This window comes from Lagopus muta, chromosome 7 (assembly GCF_023343835.1).
Source record: "Lagopus muta isolate bLagMut1 chromosome 7, bLagMut1 primary, whole genome shotgun sequence".
NCBI lineage: Eukaryota > Metazoa > Chordata > Aves > Galliformes > Phasianidae > Lagopus > Lagopus muta.
The window spans coordinates 2,603,700-2,624,432 of NC_064439.1; the positions used below are offsets into that span (position 1 = coordinate 2,603,700).

Below are 20,733 nucleotides of genomic sequence, written 5' to 3' on the forward strand. Positions count from 1 at the left end.
GGCCAGCTAAAAAGCCACTGTCTCCTGCGGGATGCATCATTGCGGCGTAACTTGTGTGACCGCCAGATGAACCTCAGGATAGCCCAGAAGTCATTAGACCTATTCTATCCAACCAGTTTTTAGCCTTTAATTTTTTTTTTTTTTTAATTCTTTTATTATCAAAAAAGTAGACTTCTCTCTTGTCTCCAACCTCAAAGGAAGTAGGCTCGAATCTGTTTCTCCTCTTGGAGCCCTGCAAAGGGGCTTGCCTGCTTTACTTGCACGTGTGGACATCGTAGACTCGTATGCATTCCTGGCAGCGGACGTAGCAGCACCAGTGGAAGATACAGTGGCACTTCTCTTTCCGTTTCTCAGTCCTCGTGTTGTGCCCGCGGCCGCAGCACAAAAGGTCACAGCCGTCAATCCCATGGGAAGTGACGTTACAGATCCTGTCACGAGTCCCGAAGGAACCCGTCTCAGGGTTGGGCTCACAAAAGTTGGGTGAGTTCTCATAGTAAACCAGGTCCTTCTCAGTCGGAGCCTTGAAGAAGTTGTATTTGGGCCGCAGGGTCTCGACCCAACCACGGGATTCCCGGTGTTTTTCCACCACCATTTCCGAAGCGCTGTCGTATTTGTCCTTCAGGTAATCCCCGATGACCCTGAAGTCAGGCTGAGACCACCAGCAGGTCTTCACTTCACAGCTGCCCGAGAGGCCGTGACATTTGCACTTCAGATGCATGAGTTCTATAATAGACTGGAAAAGAGAAGACGAGAAAAAGCAAAGAAGAGGGAAGACATTAGCCTGCCATCGAAACACATACTGCATTTTCCAATTCAGCCAGCATTTAGAATCATAGAATCCTACATATCTAAAGCTGTAAGTGTTTCCATAGATACATTTGCACCTTGTGAACAAGAATCATCTTTTTCCCTCAGTCAGAGCGCTGCTAAGGTACTGAGGCAAACAAAACATTCACAACTCGTTATTTTCAGTAGCTATCTCAGATTCTCACCTCAATTTTAAACACCTATCGAGTGCTTTCAGTACAGGTTGAAGTGATTTCGTATACATTAACATTTTCCTACCTGTGTTCATATATGAATATTTCAGTGTTGTCACCCAAGGACATGATTTGGACATGCAGAAAAGCAAAGAATGGAGAAACCTACTAAAATAATGCATTCAGGAGTGAAATACACTGCTATTCCATTTGAAAATCAAAGGAATGAGAAATGTCCTAAACATCCAGACCATAACTCCATTTATTATGTATGTTTTCATGTTTGCTTCATCAAACAAGTTTCCAGCTTTACTGGTAGCTGTGTTCAGAAACCTGAAAACGAATGCATCATTTATTTTCAAGCAAATATGATTTTCTTAACACCATTTAGAAGGAAAAAAAAATTCAACTTCTGAATTTGAAAAGCTCACATTTCAACATAAAGCTCTGTCCTAGAATATATGGGAGGGAGATTATTGATCATTGGTTGCCCTCACCACTCATAAAATTAGTCCAGAGGTTTCTATTGATGCTGCCCTCAGGTATTCTCAGCCTTATGCAACTCACTTGATAATCTGCACTTTCAGACTGATCAGCAAATTTCTGGGTACGTGAACAGACGAGTGGCAGCCTGAGTCCAAGAGATTTGCCATGATTCAGCACCTTGATGTTCACCAGGTGCTTTCCTGTGTTATTTACAGAGTATCACATGCCACAAAAGAGGTTGTAATTAGCAATGAGAGAGAACCACAAAACGTTTGGTCCGTATAATCATGCTGAACTTAATCAAAGCTGCTGGCCTGGTGGTAGGGTTTGAACTCATATGGGAACTAATATGAAACACTGCCTATGGGCTCAAGCTTAGCTCAAACCACTTGAGCATGGAGGGTTGGAACAGCTACCCATGGGTGCTGGCATGGTGAGAATGACAAACACCATTCCATGAAGCAGAGGATTTCAGATGTTCAGAATGGTTGAAATCTGTAGAAGATCCAGAGACAAATCAGTGCCAAAACTGACAGTCGTAAGACCTCTCCAGACCTGAGATCATAGGGATTTTGCTCACAGCGCATCTTTTTCTGAGATTCTCACTTTAAATCCCTCCTTTTCAGCCTACCCAGCTTCCCCACAGCCCTCTGTATCTCATCACCTATCCCAGGAATGCACAGTGCCTTGGGTTACCTGGGATAATTTGGGTCAGGGCTTGAGGAAACCGCATTACTCCTTGTATTTGTCTTGCAGACAAGTTCTGTTTCAGGTGGTATTTCTTTATCTTGATAGATTGTACTCCATCTTTCAGACCAGCTGTCTTATGGTGTGAGGTGGAATAACTCCACAGAGGTTAGACAGCATCCACCTGAAGTTCTCACACAAAATCCTAGCAAAACAGAGGCTTCCTAGCATTGCACAACTGTGCTGGCTTTGCTATGGCTCTGCACAGTCATACATCCTCCTAGGCATGTGTGAGGGCTTATCCAGAAGGAAAAAGACCACATTAACCTCTTTTGATTGCAGTGATGTATCTTTCTTCCACTGAGGGATGAACTAATTTGAGTTTACTACATGAGAAAGAAAAGCAGCTATCTCATAAGAGCAGTGGAACGATCCACATTAGCAAAAGCTTTGCGATTTAGTTGCACAAATTGTTTACCATAAATTATGTTCTTTGGGCGTTCATGGACTGTTCTTGAGATGAAAAGAGAATGTCCTGTGATAGGGACTTTTCCACCTTACAAAAAAGATTCACTGTTTATGAGTCAGCCACGGTGATGAGGGCAAAACTTTGTACTTTCAGTTCCCTCGTATGTTTTTTTCAGTGGCAGAAGTGAAAACGCACTAGCTGGCTTTGGGGCATGGTCCATGTTAAATCTGAAGGCACCAGACTCACATTCTCTCTCATTTTCCTTTAAATATTCCCTGGGAAATAGAACACTGTTGAGAAGAGGGGTGGTGGGAAATGCTCTCCTGCTTTTCTCCACCCTCAAGTCTACAGGACAGGATGGGGATAGCAGGGGAAAAGGCTCCAAGCCATTGAGTTCCCTTCAAGAGCTCCTGCAGGATCACACTCCACAGACACCATCAACTCAGCTTTCTCCACCAGAATGGGCCCTTCTACACAACATGCCCGGAGTGGTACAAATGCTGGGGACTTCTGAGGCACAAGCTGAGATGTAGATAGATTTTATAGGTCTGTAGTATGAAATAAGGGGCCTGCAGTTGTACATTTGGCTACCTAAATCTCACTTTATGCAGCTGAGTTCTTTTATAGCAAGGCCTGGATGCACGTGTTCTGCGTGACTGCTGCACTCAGATTAGGATTCAGCTGCCAAAACACAAGGACATAATATCATTTCTGAGCTCCTTGAGTGTCCAAGGCATCAGATCACAGGTAGAAGAGGACCTCCAGAAGGCCCACAGTCTTTCCCATTACAAGTCCAAGGACAGACTGGATGCTTCAGAATATCTTCCTTGGGTTAAACTAAATTGCCTTTGCTTAACCAGCTGAATCCTGCCCATAAACTTTGGTCCATCTCTCTTAACTTCAGATGTCTACAGTACAGACATCTCTGGCCATATAGCTCTCCTTCCTATACCCAAGTACAAATAGGGCATCACCCAACTGAGCTATTTCAAGATCCAAAACTTCATATTCCACCATGATCCACTTACTACGGAGTGATATGGACAATTAACTCTAAGTTAGACATTTACATCTGAATGGGTGAATTTACTTTAAGACCAGGCACAGGGATACATTGGTCACCTCCCAGCAAAGAACAATTTTGGGACATGTATCACCACTTCATGACATAAAGCAGCCCAGATTTATGTTTGATTACTCCTCTTAGTTCCCTCTGGAGATAAGAAATCAGTACAGGAGATCAAGAAAGGTAAAAACAAATGTCCTTACGGTCCTTCCAGCTTCATTGTTGTGCCTGTTCATGGCTGACCGAGCATCCGGTCTGTTCTCTCGGGCATCAGCGAATTCCCGAGACACCATGCTCCCAAACTCCACGTCCTCACTGCAGCCTCCCCATTTCCAGCCTTCCCCTGGAGAGCCCTTATGACGAGTGTCACAGCCGCAGATGGTGGCCGAGCCTTCGGCACAGGACCTGGTCACTGCAAAAGCCACTCCGGCAGAAGCAATGGCATGGACGAAGGCGGATTCCCTGGTAGCTGTGAAAGAAAGAAATCGGTGAACATTGGCCTGCAAAAGGACCACGTGTGGCCATGATCAAGGCTGAACATCTTCTCTTGAGGGCATGGCAGAAAGCCACGAAACTCTCCTCTTGTCTGTGGCGCAAAGACATTGCCTTACACTAGGCAACTGTAGAATCGTAGATTGGCTTGGGTTGGAAAAAATCTTAAAGATCATCCAGTTCCAACTCCTTTGCCATAAGCAGGGTTGCCCCTCACCAGGTCAGGCTGCCCAGAGCCCCATCCAACCTGGCCTTGAGAACCTCCAGGGATGGGGCACTCACAGTTTCTCTGAGTAACCAGGCTGGATGCAAGCTCACTGAGGTCAGAAAACACAATTTAACTAAGTTAAAAAAGAGAGCTGTTGGAGAGAGTCCAGAGGAGAGCCACAAAGATGATCAGGGGACTGGAGCACCTCCCCTGTGAAGACAGGCTGAGGGAGCTGGGCTTGTTTAGCTTGGAGAAAAGAAGGCTGCAGGGTGACCTCAGTGCAGCCTGCAGTACCTAAAGGGAGCCTACAAACAGGAGGGGAGTCAGCTCTTGGAAAGGGGAGATAAATGCAGGACAAGGGGAAATGGTTTGAAGTTGAGGGAGGGGAGATTGAGGTCGGATGTCAGGGGGAAGTTCTGTGCTATGTGAGTGGTGAGGTGCTGGAACAGCTGCCCAGAGAGGCTGTGGATGCCCCGTCCATCCCTGGAGGTGTTCAAGGCCAGGTTGGATGGGGTCCTGGGCAGCCTGGGCTGCTATGAAATGGGGAAGTTGGTGGCCCTGCATGTAGTCAGGGATTGGAGATTCATGATCCTTGAGGTTCCTTCCAACCCTGGCCATTCTGTGATTCTATGTAAGTTCTTAGGATGGAGCTATGGCAAAACAAAAAGCAATCAAAAATGAAATATCTCAGGGCATATAAATTATATTACATACTAATTTGCAGGCAGCGCATCACTTAGCCATGCACAGAGCCTCAGTGTTGACTTCTGATGAATAGAATTTGGGCCATAAAAATGCAAATCTACAGTTAACATCAGCCTTTGTATTTCATGGTGAGACCAACACTCAGTGTTCCTTCACCGGGACAGCTGCTGATGGCTGGAAGGTGGGTGAATATCAGGATGGACAGATGCTTCCTTATCTATCTAAGCATTAACCCCACCCTCCACTCTAAAGCCACCTTGGAGATGGTGCTCAGCATATGGCATCATCCAGGTTCCTAACACTTTGCTCACTTTGCCTAACTAAATTCCTGGCCAAGGGGACTGGAATGAGCTCTACCTTTCTGTCCATTGCCTCATATGCTGGATGGGATCAGCCAAAAGTTTCCACTACCTCTGAGGAAACCTTCCTTGACAGCCTTTCATCATAGATAGAGATGGGAGGAGAAGGGCAGCTCAGTGTTGGCCTGGCTTTCCCGGTTTCCAGTGCTTTTTCCTCAATATACTGAAAAGAAAACCTTTCAAACTGCTTTGAAAATAGGAATGTACCAAAGGATCGGCTTTATTTTCAGTTTTCATTTCATTCTGTTTCTTCACTCACTGGAAATGACCATGGAGTTCAGCACTACACCTCAGAAAACACCTCTGCAATGCGTTTTGGCTTCAGGAAAATAACATTTTATCATTAAAAAAAGATTGTTCTCAATCCCTTGAGGCAGTTTGAAGAAGACAATGGTTCTGCTAACCTGCGTCCTTTAACCTTGTATATTTTGCCACATGAGCTCATCTCCTGCCTATAGACCAATTGACCAAGAACATTTTGAATGGTTGAATGATCAGAATAGGACAGTACTGAAACATGACTGGACCCATGAAGGTAGGAGGTCAGGTTCCAGTTGATGCAGCTTCACCAACTTTCATCGAGCTTTGCTTCATCTCATGATATACCTCCACAAATCCTCCCTAGTGTTCTCTGCACCACTTTTTGCTGATCTGAGCTTTCCCAGGGCATTTTGGCTTAATCTTTAATTTCTAGATGCTTCCAGGCTTTACAAACACAAGGAGAGTTTAATATGCCAAGCCAAAATACCAGTGTGTTCTCAGGGAGAAATCAAACCTGCACGCTTGCAGAGAAGTCTCGTCTGGACTGAAGGCTTAAGCAAGAACTTGTGCAGTGCTGCTTTGCTTTGGGAAGACTACCAAACACAGCAATAGGCAAATCAAATAATGTGCATGAACTTACAAGCAGAAGGTATGAGCAATGTCCTGGAACACAACGTTGCTGAGCATCATGAGGTTAGTAAGTCCCTGGGAGCCAGAACCAAAGGAACACTCAGTTCCACAATGTGATTTTTAAAAATCCCTATTCAGCATCTCTCCACCCTGAAGGATCCCAAAGCTGGTGACCATGCAGCTCTTTGGTTGTGCAAAAGCTTGGCTTCAGAGCATGACCAGGTGAGTCCAGTTCTAACAGGACTGAGGACTCAGCACTTTGCTCTTGCCTAAGCTCAAATGGGTTCCAGAAACTAAACCTCTGCCATGGGGAGGTTGATATGGTGTCTCCAAGGAGATCGATGGCCAGTCCCATGGTCTGTGAAAGGCAAATGCTTCTCTCAGAATCCAGTCAGTTAAACTGCTAGGATGAGTTCCATTATCCTCTGGCAGAGAGTTGAAGGATACAGTGACCAGAGAATAGCTGAAACATCTCTGCTGCCTCCAGCTGCAGCCTAACTAATCCTAAAATTTTTCATATGATCAGAAAATCATAGAACTGTTCAGGTTGGAAAAGACCACTATGATCCCCAAGTCCAACCCCAACCCATCCCACCATGCCCGCTGACTACATCCCTCAGTGCCACTCGGTCCTTGAACACCTCCAGGGATGGTGACCCCACCACCTCCCTGGGCAGCCTGTGCCACTGCCTCACTGCTCTTTCTGAGAAGTTTTTCCAAATATCCAACCTGAACCTCCCTGGCACAACTTGAGGCCATCCCCTCTTGTCTTATCACTGTTACATGGGAGAAGAGGTTGGCAGAAGAGGATGTTAGCAAATGCCTTGGAGAATCCCCTGGGCTAGGACTGAAAAGAAAGTAGCTGCAGCCACAGTGTTTGTACAGAAGGCTTTGTCCTGAGTGTGTGTGAGAGGAGTAGCCCTGTGTTAGGAGGGTTAGGAGTCCACAGGTCCTGCATCCTACCTGGGCTTTGGAGGGATTCATGAGCTCAGAAAAGAGGTGTTTCCCTGCATGCAGCTGGAAACCCAGCAAACCCAGGGAGCATCAGGCAATGCTGGCAGAGGGGCTGCAAAACTGCCTTTTGCAGGGCTTGGGCACAACTAAACAGGGGAGCACAGGAGCACAGCTTTTTCTGCAGGTACCCAGCTCTGCCTAAATCCCAGTCCATTACATCAACTGTGCACTGCTGCTGGCCCTTACTGAAAGCCTTCAGCTCCGGGAAGGTATTGATAGGATTTGCCTTAAGAAGCTCCAAATTATACTTGGCTCTTCTCTTCCCAGAAAAAAAGAAAAAAAAAAAGAAAAGAAAAAAAAAAAAGCCCACTGCCTTTTACAGCCTGTATATGCCGTAATCACTCCCCTGCTTTTGAAATGCAGCCACCCCTGGGGTGGAGTGCAGCCACCACTTAACAGCACACAACAGGAAGCAAATAGCATTGTATCTGATGGTAACTACCTGGGGAATGCAGGCAGGCAGAGCAAAGCTGAAATCTGGCCCCGGGCACTGAGGTTAGGAGTTTGTCTCTTGAGAAAGTTGCAGCCAATCTCTTTAATGACTGCATGAAATTAGGGCACTGGGTTTACTTCTCCTGCCCCTAACTTCAGGCAGCAAGTTCAATATTGACGCAGATGGAGGAGAGCCATCGCCTGAATCACGTCCTGCCACCTCCCCAGTTATGGGACTGAACTCCCATTACCGAGCAGACATGACCCTATGGAGCACCAGAGAGCTCCCCAGGTTGTAGCTGGAGGCGGTGTGGCTGCAGGAATGGAGAAGGAGTGTATAGAGATACAGATAAGCAGAAGGAAAGCATGCACTTGTAATGGAAATGAGGGGTTATTAAGGTGCCATATAAAAATGCAAGAGACTTAGCAAAGATAACAGGAAAGTGCAGTATGTTGGTCAGGTCGCCTCATTCCTCTCTGGGTGGTTCTGGTAGCAGGAGACAAGCATCTCGTTAGGACTTGAAGAGGGCTTCTGGAAAGTCATCTGGCAAGGGAAGGTTGCTAGGGACTCATATCTCATGGGGATGCTGGCTTAAGAGCATCTTAAACACTTTGTTTTCAGTGCAGCACAAGGTCACCATAGCTCTGGCTTGTTTAATTCCTGCCTGCTCCTGCTCTCAAATTTCCCTGACTTGGGGGGGATCTAAGGTACCCTGGTACTGCGTTCAGTTCTGGGCACCTCACCACAAGAAAGACAGTGAGGATCTGGAATGTGTCCAGAGAAAGGTAATGGAGCTGTGAAGGGCCTGAAGCAGAAGTCTTGATGGGGAGCAGCTGAGGGAACTGGGATGGTTCAGCCTGGAGAAGAGGAGGCTCAGGGGAGACCTCATCATTCTCTACAACTGCCTGAAAGGAGCAAGACAAGGGTTGGCTTCTTCTCAATGATATGGAAGGGCATGGCCTCAAGTTGCACCAGGGGAGGTTCAGATTGGATATTAGGAATAACTTCTCTGAAAGAGCAGTGATGTAGTGGCACAGGCTGCCCAGGGAGGTGGTGGGGTCACCATCCCTGGAGGTGTTTAAGGACTGTGGAGGTGTGGCACTGAGTGATGTGGTCAGTGGGCACGGTGGGATAGGTTGGGGTTGGACTTGGGGATCATAGTGGTCTTTTCCAACCTGACTGTCCAACCAATCCACTGTCATTTCTGGAAATAGTTTTCTAAAGAGCCCGTTCTGTGAGGCTGGGAGTCTGAATGGTGCATGTAGAACACCCCTGTGCTCAGCAGGAGCATCATTTCAGGATGCAGAACGATATGGTTGGGCAGTATTAGTATATGAATTCAAAGTTCTGAAGATGATGTGATATAAGATTCGATTTCCTGCTTTTGCACAGCTTTCTTACGGGACTTGGTCAGCCTGTGCTTCTGCTTCCTTATCCACACACCTGAAAACAACCCTGCCTATCTCCCCAGAGGCCTGCAATGCTCAGTTTAGTGATGTCTTCAGAACCGTAGGCAGAAGGCGTTGGAGCTGAACAAAGGTTCCATCAAGATGTGTGATGAGAAAGGCAAATGAATAACCACATAAATATTTTGACTGTCTGACATACGAAACCTGCTCTTATAGGTTCTGCTGCCCAGACAGTGACTTATTTTTCCTCAGTCTTTCTCTTGGTGACTAAAAGATGAACCCCAGGTCAGACAGATATTCCAGATGTGAGGGAAGAAAGACTGGTGAAGCAGAAGGACAAATGTCATGGTTCATTTCTGTTTTAAAAATCCACAGTCCACTACTTCTGTACCATAGCACATAGCACCTATTTTCTCTGCTGTTGACACCCTACATCTTTCCTTGCTCTCTGCTCAGTTGAATAGAGGTAGCAGCAGGCTCCTGGTGAGAGGGCCACATAACCCACACTCAGATATGTTGGGAACTGAAACTGCAAATTCTCTGCCCTGGACCACAGCTGGAAGAGCTAGGATGTTTCTTAGAGAGGGAGGAACTGCTATTTCCACTGGGGACTTCTTAAAAGAAAGCAGTGAGATCTGTGCAGTCTTAGAAAGAAAAGAAAGGGGGGTCTCCTGCTTGAGGTGGCTCTGGGCTGTACACCTTCCGAGGAAGGAAGGAGACCTCAGCAACCTGGAGAACAGAGAGATGAGCATCAGGGACTCGGCATCCCACTTTTCTGGGTGCTCCTATTGAAAGTATGGAAGTTCCTCAGTATATGGGACCCTGATGTCTCTAGGACAGCTACTCACACTATTCTGTGGAGCTAAACCTCCCATGCCAGCAACATTCTACTTGCCAGGATTTAGCTGCCATGCCTTTTAATACATGGCCCTTAGTGTGAAACACTGACTCGGTACCTTTTTGGCCTGGGTGATGTATGAACATCATGAAAACAACAGAACTGTCACAGATTGCCCCTGGAGATGTATAGCAGTGAAGGAAAGAGTCTCCAGGTGTTGGACACTCCTCGTTGATCATTAGTGTCTCTGCTCTTGAATAGAGGATCATTCTCCCAAGCCTACCCTAGGAATGGCACTGCAGCGATGTGGCTGCAAACTTCAAATTTCCAGCAATTTCTTTAGAGATCTTGGAAGAATTATTTAGGAGGCAGGTTAAAATGAAGGAAATGTCCCAGCTGCTCAACAGGACTCCAAGGAGGAGCACGCTGCTTTCTCTCTGCTTTGTTTTTCAAAGCTAACACAGAAGAGAAAGCTAACTGTTGCGTCAGCTATTTTAGATGCCCAGGCAACCTGTTTCAGAAAACTCATCTCTGAGGGGTTGAAAGTGTAAAGCCTTTCCAACATTTGTCTGGTAGGGCATGCACCCAGAGAGTGTGAGAAAGGGTTTAAATTCCCTCCCTGGCCTGAGGGAATACAAACCCACAGCTCTCATGCTAGGATTTGCACAAGAGTTGACACTACATTGACTCTGGATTAAAAAATAATCTAAATAAAACTCTCAACCAAAGAAACTGGAAATAAAACTGGATGCAGGCTGGCGATTCTGGAATTTGGAGTCAGCACAGTCCCACCTCTTATACTGAGAGCCTTTCTTAGTGGCTCAGGCTCCTCCTAGATACTATGGTTGGGATAAGGCATCATGGATACTACAGAGGTGGAAGGAATTGTCCAAAGACGGTGAGGAATTTGTGATATGAGCTTTGAGGGATTAGGAAGCCTACTCTTTGACTCAAGTCCCCTCAGCTCAGTCAGCCTCTGGTGCTAAACCTACCAACCAACAGAATCCTCAGAGCCAAGGACCAAGGATTCAGTACATGGAGATGAAGTCTTCCCCCATACGATGCTCCTTGCACAAGATCAATCCCTTCTGCAAAAACTGATGAGGAAAGAAGTGAAGGGTCACACCTCTGATCATTGGATGCATTTTTCCCCCAGGGAAAGGAGGAGGAAGGGTGAAATAAAAAGTGTCTAAAGGCAGTTTATTTTTATGTTCACAAAGAAGAAAATGGTATGCCAATCAGAACTATTAAATATTGGCATAGCACCAGAGGAAAGTGGGGAACAGGGAGCCCCATGGCACATGTTGTCTGAAAGATTCATCCATGCTGCAGAGCCAGTGTCCAAGTGCTGGAGGGGAACAAGAGTTGTTCCCATAGTAAAAGTGGGGGAGGATCACAGAGGTGTCACAGGGAAAATAGTGGGAATGCTGGAAACAAAATATTGGCTTTCATAGCCTCAGATATATTCCTCCTGCTTGTAGCAATAGAAGATTTCAGTTCAGATAAACCAATTAAAAGGAGTTTATAGAAGCTAACTGGCTCAGCTTCAGGCTTCCTTTAGCTCTGCTCAAGAGTGGTCCCAGTGTTCATGTTCCCCTCAACACAGCCTTGCCAACTTCAACACATCCTGCATCACCATCTCCAGGCCTGCTGCTGGAGTCTCCTCAATCACACCCTGAGCACAGTGAGAGGGGATCCTTTTGCCAAGGCTGTGGGTTGTTTTTAAAGATTCCCCTTCCACCCACTAGGGAAGGTGAAGAGGAGCAAGCGGTGGCCTTGGATGCGCTCATCACAAGACAGAAAGGGCAAGGTATGCTTCTTGATGGTAGGGCAAAACATTCCAAAGAGCACATTCCCAAATTCAGCAGTGCATGCTGTATTCATGCTGCCTATAATTATGCTCACTGTAAGGCAGTTTCCAAAGTCAAAGCAGTAGGAAGAGATCTAGAACTTGCTTAAAGCTTCCTTTTCTGTACTTGGTGGTCCTCCAAGTCTAAATGCCAAGTAGTCAAGTGCCAGGCTCTGGGTTTCCATTTAATCACAACACTGTTAGTCAGGCAGGAAGCTTTCAAAGTTATTTTCAGATATCTCTGGGGGCTTTAGGGAGGCTACAGAAAGGTTGGATCCCAATGATTGCATCACCCAGTGGGCTACAAATATTGACCAAAGTCCCTGTCTGGATATGAGCAACCATGTAACCTGCCTCAGTTTCCCTATTTGCAGAAATGCACTAAATTCATACATCACAGAACATAAAGAAACACTCATGGATGCATTCAAATGGTGTGCTCTAATGACTCACACCCCTGACCAGATCTGGTGTACTATCCATAGAGGATAGTCAAAAAGTTCAGCTTACACCCCATAGCTGGAGCTTTAAGTATTCTATCAGCCTGCAAAGGGCAAAAGAGAGAATTTTTCTGTTTGCTCTATACTGCATCCTGTCTCATACAAAGAGCAATGCTCATGCTTGGGTCACTCTTGCATAGAGCCTTCCAGGGCATATGGATTAGTGGGGAAATATTGGTGGTAGGTGGATGGTTGGACTGGATGATCCTGGAGGTCTTTTCCAACCTTGGTGATTCTATGATTCTATGATTCCAGGAGAGCGTTGGTACCTCAACCTGCATGTGTGCTGAGCTGTGCAGACCATGGCTACTTCTAATAAGCACCTCATCTGGACTTATAGGTACTGCAGGTCTTGACTGTAACTCCAAGACTCTCCAGAGCAGCTCTGTATTGCACAGGGAAGACATGTCCACAACTACTCAAACCTCCATCAATCCTTTCCAGAAGAGCAGGATTGCATGGGATCCCTTGGACGAGAGTCTAAGAGAGTAGAATCTATTATGGCACAGGATCCCTGGACACAGAAGGATCAAGTCCTTTCCCCTACCAGCCCTTTGTAAGATGACAGTCTCGGCATAGATGCACAGACTGATCTGAATGGTTTGGAGCAACATGCTATTGAAATCCGAACCTGCTGCCTTTTGGTGATGTGTAGGTTTGTCTTGGGTCCCTTCGTCTTTAGGTGCATTTCCTAAGCAGGCTTCTCTCTGTGCTTAAGGGAGACTACTTTGCAAAAATCCCAGTGTTTGGTGGCTGCAGGTAAACAACAATATTAAGTCTAACCTCCAAAAGGGATGGAATACATGCAGCTCTCCCACTGCAGGCTTCAGAGCATCCAAGAGTGCAGAACGCCCACAGATCCCACAGAGCTCCCCCACAGCTCCACGCTGGGCTCTGCATGATGCCACAGCCTCTGCCCTTCACCACAAGAAGCCATGCCAACTCCATGCCCAGCTGATTCTGCACTGTTTCTCATCAAAATCCAGCTCCAGGGTTTGTTTGACTATTTTATCCTCGTAAAAATCAGGCCCCAAAATGCAAAGACTTATGCAAATGCAAAGCATAATAACAAGAAGCTAACCACACTTTTGCATATCTTAAAGGAAAGGTTAGGTTTGGGTCCCATCTGTGTTTTGAACGAAGTTCTGATTGAGTTCTTGTTTCCTCTGAACCAGCCTGCTAGTGTCAACACATCCCTGCGAAGATGAAAGGCCCTAAAAAGACATTTGATCAGATTAGCCGTGATTCAGATCATTGGAGGGAAATTATTAAATGGGCAATTCCTGCCAAGGATAAGAGAGAACGTTGGATGGAATGAGGTTTGGATGAACTCGGTTTGTAAAACCCTGAAGGCCGAGTTCCTCTAAAGCATGCGAACAGTGGCTTTTATTTGTTCTTTTATTTATTTATTTATTTTCTCCTGTTGGTTGCTTACAGTTATCATTCCACTCAGCACACTGAGGCTGCAACCCCCAGTGCCTGTGCTCCCAAACAGGTAGAGCCAGCTCATGGAGCGGGGCCAATGCGCGCTGCCTGCTGAGCAGAGCAGGGTGGGTCGGGGGCTGGAATGCTCTCGCTAATTAGCTGCTGTCAAAATAACCCCAGGTGACTGCAGGTAAGCAGACCCCCAAGATAAGCAAATCAGCAGGATGGCCTGGTATCAGTAACCCGTGTCTGCTGCTCGCAAAGCAAACATCCCCCTATCTCCTTCTCTATCGCCCAATCTCTCTGTCGATCTAATCATTGTCATGTATGTCTCTCTACCTACCCTGCTCAATGCAAGCACGTTTTATCTGTCTTTCTGTTGGCTTGGCCATGTGTGAAACGCTCAGCGGTGGTTCCCCCCCACCTCCCGTAAATGTCTTCTGAATATTTCATCTCTGTCTCAAGGCCTGAAACTCACCGTCTCTCAAACTGCCCCAAATTACCCTTGTCTCCCCATCCGCCTGATGTCCCTGGAAGGCTTGAGACAAAAGGAAGCTGTGTGCCAATTGGGGGTTATTAGCAGAGATACACCATGCTCATTGTGGCAGGACTGAGTCCTTAATGAAAAGGGAAGGCGGAGAGGGAGCAGGGAAGGACAAGGCTGAAATTCTCCGCGGCGCCTTCCAGGTTAAAGGGATCACCGGGGTCTCTCCTGGCCTCGAAAGAAGGCAAGAAGAAAAGACAAGTCCCAAAGAGTGCTATGCAAAACAGCCCCGCTGGTCAATAGGATATGGGCAAGAAAAGAAAAATAATTGTATTCTGTTATCAGAAGCAACATGGTCCAACAAAAGGATTGCCTTCGCCCACCTGAGAATGGAATGCGAGGCTCCATTTTGCTGCTCTGATCGTATTTGACAGCCCCCCTCGAGACTGCCTGGTTGGTATGGCAAATCGTCCTTATTACCTGCTGGGGTGAATGAATCCCCCTTTGTGCTGGCACTGTCACGCCGCATTAGGTTGACAATGGCCCCAGATATTTTATATGAAATTTGCCCTCACTTGTGATTAGCCAGCACCAACTAAGTCATAGCAACCTAGAACTATGCATTGGCCGGGCCCCGTTGTCGGCCGAAAGGGAAATCCCTATTCAAATGGTTTAATAAAACAATCTAAAGGGCGTGTGAATCGTGAAAAGCATTTTCACTTTTCTCTTTAGCTTAATCTCATGGTCGCTGGGATATTGTGCTCCGAGCAGACCCCAGCAGGGTGTGGGCTAAGGTCCCCCATCAACTTCTTTTACAGCCTCCTTTTCTGCGAGTTAATGATATACCGGTGTGATTGCCTCCCGCAGCAAGAAGAAACACGCATTTGATGAAAAGGATGGACCTCCTAACACATCCTAAATGGCAACAATTTCTCATCCAAAGGTCACAGGTCGTAACCTGGATTTTGAATCACCACCCAGATCTTTTTCAAAGCCTGGCTAAAGCTGGGGGATTCTGCCAGGCCGTTTTGCACACAGACAGACACACACACACACACACACACACAGGCACTGAGCTATCTCTACTGGGGTTCCCACTTGAGGCTTGAGTTTGGTGTTAGAAACAATGAGATTTTCCCATTATTGTTATTGTTATTATTATTTTTGCCTACAGTTTGCTGTCTTTTGCATCCTTTCAACCCTGCACTGAGAGGGAAAGTGCAAGCAAGTGATGGGCAATGCAAGGTGCCTCCTACACAGCCCAGAGCTGCACCCAGAGCTTGAGCAGCACCCAGTGTGCAAGTGGAGGGGAAGGAGAAGTGCAGGGTTCCCCTTTCTGGTTTTCGCTGCTACTTCTCGCTCTGGCTGGGGAGCAGAGGCAGGATGTGGCAGCAGGCAGAGTCTCCACAAGGCTGAGGAAGAGTGCTTCAGTTTCAGCATTTACCTAAACAGGGGAACGTGGTGCATTGGTGCATCTGCAAAACGTAACTGGAAATCCCCAGGGAAACAATCTCTTTCATGAACCTCCCACAGCCAGGCTTCCAAGGCCAGAGCTTTGGGATGCAGAGGAACTCCTTTTTTTTCCCCTTTGCTGTTCTCTATTCCCCCTACCCCACCCATTCCAACATAAAGTGTTGGCTGGAAAGGGTTCTTCCATTGCTCAATATTCTCCCTTGCAAGAAGAGAGGGGCTGCAGGCTCACGCACAATGAAAGCAGCCCATGCTCTCTCCAAGTTCCCTTTTGGCTTTGGAAATCTACATTAGCCTCTCCCAGAAGATGTTCACACCAGCTGTGGTATGTTTCCACTGCAGCTTTCCATCTAATCGTAAGCCATCTGGGGCAAGGAGTGATTTTGTTATTATGTGCTTGTACAGTATTCAGCACAATGGAGCCCTGATCTCTGCTTGGGGCCTTGGAGTCTACTGTAATACAAATAATTAACCATAATAGAGCTGGGCAAATATCTTAATAAAACCATAGAATCAATTTGAGGCAATTAAGCAATTTTTTTTTCGGCTTGCAGAAGCTTTTGCTTTGCAGGCTTCAGTTGAAAAAGGAAGGAGGTTTGGGTGCTAGAGAAACTTCAGGGGAACTGCTCACTCCCCAGCAACCTTTGACAACTCTTTCTTTCCTTCCCCTTTTCCCTTTTTTCCCTTTTTTCCCTTCTTTTCCCTTTCCTTCCTTCCTTCCTTCCTTCCTTCCTTCCTTCCTTCCTTCCTTCCTTCCTTCCTTCCTTCCTTCCTTCCTTCCTTCCTTCCTTCCTTCCTTCCTTCCTTCCTTCCTTCCTTCCTTCCTTCCTTCCTTCCTTCCTTCCTTCCTTCCTTCCTTCCTTCCTTCCTTCCTTCCCTCCTTCCCTCCTTCCCTCCTTCCCTCCTTCCTTCCTTCCTTCCTTCCTTCCTTCCTTCCTTCCTTCCTTCCTTCCTTCCTTCCTTCCTTCCTTCCTTCCTTCCTTCCTTCCTTCCTTCCTTCCTTCCTTCCTTCCTTCCTTCCTTCCTTCCTTCCTTCCTTCCTTCCTTCCTTCCTTCCTTCCTTCTCTTTCTTTCCTCCCTCCCTTCCTTTTTCTTTCCTTTCCTTTTTTTTGGGGTTTCAGTTTCACACAGCTGGAGAGGCAGAGATGTTTTATGCAACTACCAGAGCACATAATACACTTTATCAACAGCTTGGGAAAGAAAACATGATTTGGAGTCTGGATCTGTGGTTCCTGGGGAATGAGGGGCTCACTCTCACAGCTTGACTTCAGAGCAGCTCACCTGCCCTGCCTCTGCCTCAGTTGCCCTAATTTCTGATCCCTGGTACTTCAGCTAGCAGCTGAAGCAATGGGATTGAACATCTATTTAGACAGAGAGGAATAAGAGAAGTACAAAGCCTGGGACACTGACTGGATGATTTACAAACAATTTTGAGTCAGGAGATAAGCTCTGGATGACAGATATTCTGGTTATAGTTGAAGCTGTTGTTCTCTGCAAGCGGAAAAGTGAGCTAAATATATTGAACATCTGTCTAAAGATGTATTCAGTTCTGTACTTGTCCATCAGAGTGCATGTAAGGACAATACAGAATGGAGTGTATTTTCTAAAGGTGTGCAAATGAACAGATCTATAAGCTCATCAAAGCTGTAACCTCAAGAATGGAAATACACTACCCTTTTCTGAAGGAAATAGCTCTGTTACTCCATAAAGACATCTGCTGGCCAGGTGGGTGCAGATCTTGAACTTTGTCATGCATAAATCTTATGGCCATACATCCCTGTGCAAAGGCAGTTTTGCTAAGAGGAGTCTGTGAAATGGTGATCATCCTGGTCTTGGTCCTGGTCATGGAGAAATGGGTCCTTCTACTTAAAAGCTGATCAGGAGAATCTGAACCACGGTGCTTTTAAACTACAGCTCTCCCTGTGTTGCACATGTATGTCCATAATGGGTCATTTTAGCTGCCCTATTACTCTGCAGAATAGAAAATGTGTCATCAGTTTGAATCAGGAAGCTGAGCAAGAGCATGCAGGATGAATGCTTGGCTAGGAGATCATCTGGCAGTCTGTCATATTTAATGTAAAGCCAAAGACTTTAGCTCTTGGTAAATACTAAGACCACGGAAATTAGATAAATGGAAGATCTCCTTCAGATTCACTGTCAATGTTGGCCTATTTAACTAGGGTGTCAAGTGTTAGACAGAGTTTAATAGCAGTACCGACAATACAAAGCTTGTAGCTTGCATCTACTTGTGATTTTAAATACTGGAAGATCTCACACAAACTGTCCAGGTTGGCCCCACCAAATATGTGCCAGTAACTACACTGAGGATGGATGCCATACAGTTCTCATTGTGTGGTGTGGACAAATGTCATAGAAGCATAGAATCATGGAATGGCTTAGGTTGGAAGGGGCCTTAAGGATCGACCTGCTGTGAAACATGCTCTCAGTGCAGGGATGAGCTCCATGAGCAATATGTCTCCAACTGGAACATCCAACCTGATGCCCACCAAGAAGCTTTCACACATGATAGTTTTCTGTTCCTCACTGAGTCACACAGATTTCTGAACTGGTGACCAGCGAACAAGTTTAAAATTAGGAATAGCTGTTAGTACTGTAAAGCTTTGGTCTCCTGCTACCTGATCCCTCCCATAATCAGAATGGCAGCAGAGTTGTTGCAGCATGAGATAGCAACCTGACCTCAAAGAAACCCAACTTGCTGCGAAAGCAAACGATACCTAACACCTCCAGACAACTCTTTCTCAACCAGTCATCATTTGTATTCATAAAACAAACCAATTTCATTAATCTTATGCTTAAATTATTTTAAGGTTCCTTAACTCACACAACACCCACCCACCTAATTAGAGAGATGCATTTTTCTCACCCAGCCCCATGTCATACACTCGTCAGCCTTGTGGTGAGTGGAGCTGGAAGAGTGCAGACTATGGAGATGCTCTGCTATGGAGATGATCTCTTCCAGCCTGATCTGCACATGGGTTTGATCCTCCCAGGCAAGGAAAATGATGGACACATAAACTGCATAACTGCCAGGTGGTGTTGAAAGCTGCTTTGAAAACAAGGGGTGTGAGCAAGTGGGAAGAAGAGACAGGTGCTGTGGGTTTTATTTCGCAGAAGAAATGTAAGGTTCCAGCTTCCACCTCTATGGGTTCATCTGCATTAATCCATCATAAGCCAAATGAAAACCTTTGATGAAGCAGTCTCTTCCTCAGGCTACACATCACTACTAGTTTTGATTCTTCTCTTTTGCCTTGTGAGTCTGCTACAGAGCTTTGAGAGAGGTGCCTGCCCAGAGAGGCGGTGGGTACCCCATCCCCAAAGACACTCAAGGTGAGGGCAGATGGGGCTGTGAGCACCTGATGGGGCTGTGTGTGTCCCTGTTCACTGAAGGGGATTTGGACAAGATGGCCTTTATGGGTTCCTTCCAACTCAAATGACTCTATGACTCTATGATAGCACAAAATCTTGCAACGCTTATACCTCTTATTCTTTTAGTTTCAAATACACTAAATGCCTGTTTGCTCTTATACCAGCCCTGCCTTCATGGCTGACAACTGATCATGATGTTATTCCTGATTTTGCATCCCAAATGCTCCTGTAGTTCTTCTGCAGGGTGCAAAAGAGCATCCACTTCCCATAGCTGGACTGGGCAGCCCAGAGCTGGTGGGAACAACGCAGGACCCCTGCCCCAACACATCAACTGGGATGAGAAGCAAGAATGATGACCTGATCTGCATCCACTGTCTTCAGTGACTTTAATGGGAGTGGAAGGCATTTATCAGGCTGCTGGATGAACCCAGTACCTTAAGGGTTTACTAACAGCACACATCGCTTTCATCCCTGCCTATCTTACAGCAGCAAATCAAAGTCACGCATCTGTGGTCTCTTGGGATGGGAGCTGCGAAAGATTTCTCTCTTGCTATTAAATGTAATCTCCCTTGGTGGCAACGCTGACACTGCCCTATGTAATAAGTGGAGGCGGATGGTATGTGAAGTGTGAAAAAAATAAGAGAACAACCAAGAACCCTTAGGAAATGTCTTTGAAAATCAGTTACTGAATAAATCTGGTAAAGCAGAAAATGTAGTTTGGCCATCAGCAGAAAAACATGGGGCTTGATTCTCCTCTTGGCCTGGTGTAAATTAGAGAGGCTTTTGTCTGATCTTGTGGAAGGAGAAGTTAAGCCAGTGTTACTGAGGGTGCCTCTTGTTACAGAAGTATTATTCTGAGGCACCTCACTTCCTGCAGTTTTGCAGGAAGCTGTTGTTTGGAAGCACTTTGCTCTGAAGGAAAGCACTTTAGAGATGCACTGACCGGCTCAGAACAGATCCAGAAAAGCTTAAAATCATAAAAATCAGAGCTGGACCTTGCCCCTCTCTGCCTAAAGGCAGGATCCAGTCTGCCTAAGCTATCCCTGACAGATGTTTGCCTAACCTGTTCTCAAAAACCTCCCAGGTTGGGGCTCCCACCCCTTCCCCAGGCGATCTATTCTCATGCTTCACTACCCTCACCATCAGACCGCACTTCTGAAGGTCTAACCCCAAACCCCCACCTGCGATTGAAGTGGACGTGAAGAAGAGCTCATCAAACTAACCTGGTCAAAGCAGAGGAGGAGGCGGAAGTGGGGAGAAAGGGAGGAAGATGAAGGAATGTTGCAGAGCAGTGTAGCATCCGTGATAGAGCTGGGAACGGAGCTCAAGTCCCTCGGCTCTGTGACTTGTGTGTGAGTCACAGTATCAGCGGGGAGCCCTTACCTTATTAATCCCAGTGGTACCCCTCCTTCCTCCTGGCTTTTTTCCTATGCTCCCTCTTCTCACTCGTTTCCATTCCTCATGGTAATTTCCTTTGCCTTTCAGCACCTCACATGTGCCCTCAGAGGGAGAGGGTGTTGTAACATACGCAGTCTTCGGCTGATTCATCCTTTTGCTTGTACATGACTAACACTCGTGCTA

At 46.3% G+C, this 20,733-nt stretch overlaps 1 protein-coding gene across 2 annotated transcripts in view; it reads right to left on the reverse strand.

Moving 5' to 3' along the window:
• Nucleotides 1-253: 253 nt before the first annotated feature.
• WNT3A (Wnt family member 3A) overlaps nt 254-20,733 on the reverse strand; it is an 83,558-nt gene continuing 63,078 nt past the window's right edge. For both annotated transcript variants that reach the window (XM_048951648.1, XM_048951647.1), the window contains exons 3-4: nt 3,892-4,157; nt 254-733 (exon numbers count right to left, since the gene is read on the reverse strand). In XM_048951648.1, coding sequence (XP_048807605.1) covers nt 254-733; nt 3,892-4,157 — 746 coding nt within the window. The remainder of the gene's footprint in view (nt 734-3,891; nt 4,158-20,733) is intronic.